General features: G+C 31.2%; 1 protein-coding gene across 1 annotated transcript; it reads left to right on the top strand.

Moving 5' to 3' along the window:
• Window positions 1–1,776: 1,776 nt before the first annotated feature.
• On the top strand, window positions 1,777–4,363 carry LOC124917502 (heterogeneous nuclear ribonucleoprotein 1-like). The gene is made up of 4 exons (XM_047457914.1): window positions 1,777–2,068; window positions 2,176–2,401; window positions 2,474–3,440; window positions 3,925–4,363. The coding sequence occupies exons 2-4, from the start codon at window positions 2,180–2,182 to the stop codon at window positions 3,936–3,938; spliced, it is 1,203 nt and encodes a 400-aa protein (XP_047313870.1). The 5' UTR covers window positions 1,777–2,068; window positions 2,176–2,179; the 3' UTR covers window positions 3,939–4,363.
• The last annotated feature ends 617 nt before the right edge of the window (window positions 4,364–4,980 follow it).

Genomic DNA, 4,980 nt, shown 5'->3' on the forward strand with positions numbered 1-4,980 from the left:
AGGTTCAACATAGCATTAAATGCGGTTTAGGCTTTCGAGGCATGGAACAGACCGGCTCTGATTTGTCTTTGCTTGATTATGACAACTGTCGGTTGGATAGTTACCTTCACCTGGGAGATTACTCTTTTGACTTGTACCAAAATGGTAACTGTTTGTTTAGGCAATCTTCTGCAGCCTGCAGCATATCATCAGACTTGTACAAAAATAGTAATGTCAGAGTCTGATCATTTGATGTCATGTTCTGCATATACCCAAAGTGTCTGTTTGCACCAATTTGTAAACTGTTCTTTATTTGATATCTTTGACTTCTTCCTTTAAGTAGTCTTCTTGTTGGATTTGTTCTTTGGATTTGGATTGAGTACTTCATTCCAACTTATCAGGTTAGCCGGTTGTTCAATTCAACCGGACAACTTTCGGTTCTAGATTTGTCTCTTCTGGCCGGTTTGAGATCTTTGTCGTTCAGGTTGTTCTGTTCAACCGGATAGTTTTAGTTTGTTTATCTGTTTCTTTTAGCCGGTTTGATTACATGACCGGTTGAAAATCTTGACTGTTCCTGCACAATAAGTTTATTAAGTTAAGCTTTTTATTTCACCGATCAATTTTATCTAACAATTTCTCCCTTTTTGATTATTTTATTTAAAATATTCAAAACCATGCGTCCGGTGATTATTTAAAAAGTTTGTTGTTTTGAAAAATGTTTTTAGAAAAGACTTTGAAAAATTTTAAGAACAGATTTCGAAAAAATTTCGTTTTGGAAAAAATTTCGGTTTTATCTTGCGAAAATTTGTATGTTTTATAGTTTTACATAGTTTTACATCCTTTTATAATTATATATTTATAAATATATATTTTAAATGTTTATTATTTATAATTTTTAATAATACATAATTAAATTTATAATTTAACAATAAAAAAGAAAAAACATTGATTAAATTTTTAATATAAAAATCAAATAATTTAATAATAAAAAAAATAAAATAAAACATTATTTTATTACGGGACAAAATATAAAATAATTTTATAATACCGTTATTTTATAGTTTTATAGTGTTACCTAACTTTTTCTACTATTATATAATAATATTTTTATAAATATGAATGTATAAATTTTGTAAATATTTATAAATTTATATTTAGAATGATTAATAATTTATAATTTTTTAAAATAATTAAATAAATTTATTATTTAATAATAAAAAAAATAATTATTTTTTAATATAGAATATCAAATCATTTAATAATAAAAAACTAAAAATATTGCACTATTTGTATTTATAGTGCGCGGTAAAAATTATAATATTAACTAATTTAATAATACCGTTATTTTATAGTACCTAACTTTCCCTCTCCTATCCTTATTCATTTAAAAATATTAATATACAAATTTTATAAATAATTATAAATATATATTTAAAATAATAAATATTTTAGAAATATATAATTTAATTTATTATTTAATAATAAAAAATCAAAAAATATTATAATTATATTTTATATTTAGAACATTAAATCATTTAATAATAAAAACTGAATTGCGCGGCAAAAATTTAAATATAAAATTATATTATAATAAGAGAATATCGTTATTTTATATGGCACAAATCTTTCGGTTCTCCTATCATTACTAATATTTTATCTTTACTACTACTTAATTTAAATATAAATTTGAGGAATTTCATTACTTAATAATTTAAATTTGATATTTTTATTTGCCTTCTTTAAGTTTTTGAAAACAGTCATTAAGCAAATTAGCGAGATAAAGCGGCTGTACTCAAAGTGAGTAGAAGGATGAACATGGGCCTCGGTTCTTTACTCTTCCTTCTCTTAGATCTTACATTATATTACAACACTTGTCACCTCAATTTTCTTCAATCCGATTGTTTAACTTCGAATGCATCAATAGCTTCACCATCTTACTTCAATCTATCCGATCTTAGTTCATTTCATTAGCAGTTCTGTTACTCAGATCTTCCTGCTGCCTGAATTCCCCGTGGATTAATTGCGGAACGGCCTCGTACTGATATTCGATAGATTTCATCTTGTGGGTTTCTCCAATCTATAGAGCAAGGTAAGATCTTGTTTGGTTTCTTCTGCATATACAATTTTTCTATTCATTTTACGCGTTTAATGGGTCTGAATGATTCGTGCTATGAACAATGTTCTTCTGTTGAGTAGGAAAATGCAATCGGATCTTGGTAAGCTATTCATTGGTGGGATTTCTTGGGATACTGATGAAGAACGACTAAAGGAGTACTTTAGTGGTTTTGGAGAGGTATCGGAGGCAGTAATATTGAAGGATCGGATTACAGGAAGGGCTCGTGGCTTTGGTTTTGTTGTCTTCACCGATCCAGCTGTTGCAGAAAAAGTCATCCAAGAGAGGCACAACATTGATGGAAGAATGGTAAGTGGAATCCATTTAAATTTCATGAATCAAATAGGATTTAGTTCAAATTCATATGGTTTTATCAATCAGGTGGAGGCTAAAAAGGCAGTTCCAAGGGATGATCATAACACAATGATTAGAAACAATAGCATCATGCATGGCTCTCCTGGTGCAGGGCAGACAAAAAAGGTATTTGTTGGCGGTTTATCATCCTCTGTAACAGAAACTGGCTTCAAGAACTATTTCGAGCAATTTGGAACCGTAAGTGATGCTGTAGTGATGTATGATCACAATACACTGCGCCCTAGAGGATTTGGATTCATAACTTTTGATTCTGAGGAATCAGTAGACAAAGTTTTGATGATGAAACCTTTTCATGTGCTGTATGGGAAGATGATTGAGATCAAAAGGGCTGTCCCTAAGGAGTTATCTCACGGTTCTAGCCGTAGCCCTGTGAGTTTGAGTGGGATTAGTAAAATTCTTAATCAAGGTTATGGTGTGAAGATGGATATTGGTAGGTTCAGCAGCCCGTTAGGCTCAAGTTACAGAATGGGTTTGAATTTTGAACCAAGTTTCGAAGGAAACACTAGCTTCAATAGCTATGGTAGAGGAATCAGTCCTTTTTATATTGGAAACTCGAATCGGTTTGCCAATCCCATTGGCTACGAAGGAGGAAATGGTGGAAACTCTTCTTTTTTTAGTTCGGGATCCCAAAGTTTGTTGGGTAATTGGGGTATCTCTCCTTTGTCAAACCAAGATGGTGATAATCTAGGTTATGGGATCAATGATAACGGTTATGGGCTTTATGGACTAGGAGGAGAAGGAGGGTCTAGGCGTAGTAGCTTCTCGGCAGGTGGCCATTTCACATCAAGTGGAGGTTATGATGGGTCGGGTTATGGAGATCCTACTCGGCGTTCAACGATCCATCTTGAAAGGGATGATGGACCGGGTTCGTTTGATTTTATGAGGGGTGGTAATGGAGGATTGGATGTTTCAACCAAAAGTCCAATTGGCTATTATGGTGGTTATAATGTTGCTAAGAGACAGAATAATAGAGGTAAAGATGGTTATAGTTACTAATTAAAGATTTTAGATGAATGAGGCCATCTGACTGAAAAAAACAAACTTTTGTTGTTACATGGTTTTTAGTTTTGGATAGATTTGGTTCAAATTCTCATACCTTGAAAGTGTTTGTTTCAGATTGCAGATTTCCCATTATCTTATAGCCCATTTCATGTGATATAAGTAAATTGAATTTTAATAGGCAATGCACAAGTTTCATTGTTTTATGAAAAACTGAATTATTCAGATCAAATAATTACAATGCACAAGTTTATGACTAAAACTTCTGAGATCGTGCGAATATTTGTTGTACTATTCCCTTTAGTTTCGCCTTTTTAAGGAGGTTTTTTTTTTATATTTGAAATCATTAGTTATATGTTAAAATAGTGTTTTTTTCTATTATCTTTGTTTTTCTGTTGATCCAGGGTCATGTTCATCGCGAAAATAACCGACTTTTATGTTCAAATTTACTTATGCAGGGATATCGGGCTAGGAGGAGAGTAGCTGTATCTACATGCTTAAATAGGCGAAGAAACCATGGTTCAATTTTTCGCACTTCCTCGTGGACATACATCTTGGTAAACGAAATATTGCAGAGAAATTAATTAGGTAGAGCCTTTTAAGTTAGATATGTGCTAAGTTTTGAACCTTTTTGTTGTTCTTTTTGTTGTATTGAGTATAAAATCAGATTGTGGAATTATGGTCAAGATAAAACAGGCTGGGGCAACCCTTGTTCATGAAGGGGGGTTGCCTTAAACGTAGAAACGTTTGCCTTTTCGGTTGCTTTTAGTGGGCTTAGTCTCTAGCTGATGATGTTTCCTGCTAATGGCTTTGAAATTATGTGTTAAATGGTTTTTGTTTGGACCAGAAAAGAAACTTTTGTTTATTATGTTTTAACTTGAGTTCATTATTGTTTAATGCCATTACATGTTAAACGGTAGGAATGTAAATAGGTTTACTATCCGAGTAGGTTATGATCCCTCACTAGACACTTTTAGCCAACCTTATCCTCTAATCCGTGGACCCAATTCAGAGCCAAATGACCGAGAGGGAGGGGGAGTTGAAACTGAAATTAGGCGGAAATTTTTAACGTTTTTATGACTTTGAAGTGTCATGTTAGCTTAGATCAATTTTATATAGTTGCATCATATTTGAAAATTTAAACAAATTAACCTAAGTTGCCTCTTTCTAATTTGATCATAAACTATTTTATTTAACTAATTTATACAATATCATTAATCTTATATTCTTCCTCAAATTGATAATCTTATAACTTTTAATCATATTTTGAGGTTTGTTAAATGTGTTCCTTCTCTCAATTTGGTAAATATATCTGCTATTTGGTATTTTGAAGGAATATAGTTAAAAAACAGTTAGTGGAAAATTGTCTAATGAACTGATTTCTTAAAATATGACAAAAGGTGTTTAGTTTTTTTCATGAAATTTCGAATTTTGTTTTATATAAATGACAACTTGATTATCACACCAAAACAATATAGGAAATTGTATTATTATTTTCAATTCTTCAAGTATGT

This window comes from Impatiens glandulifera, unplaced genomic scaffold (assembly GCF_907164915.1).
Source record: "Impatiens glandulifera unplaced genomic scaffold, dImpGla2.1, whole genome shotgun sequence".
Taxonomy (NCBI): Eukaryota; Viridiplantae; Streptophyta; class Magnoliopsida; order Ericales; family Balsaminaceae; genus Impatiens; species Impatiens glandulifera.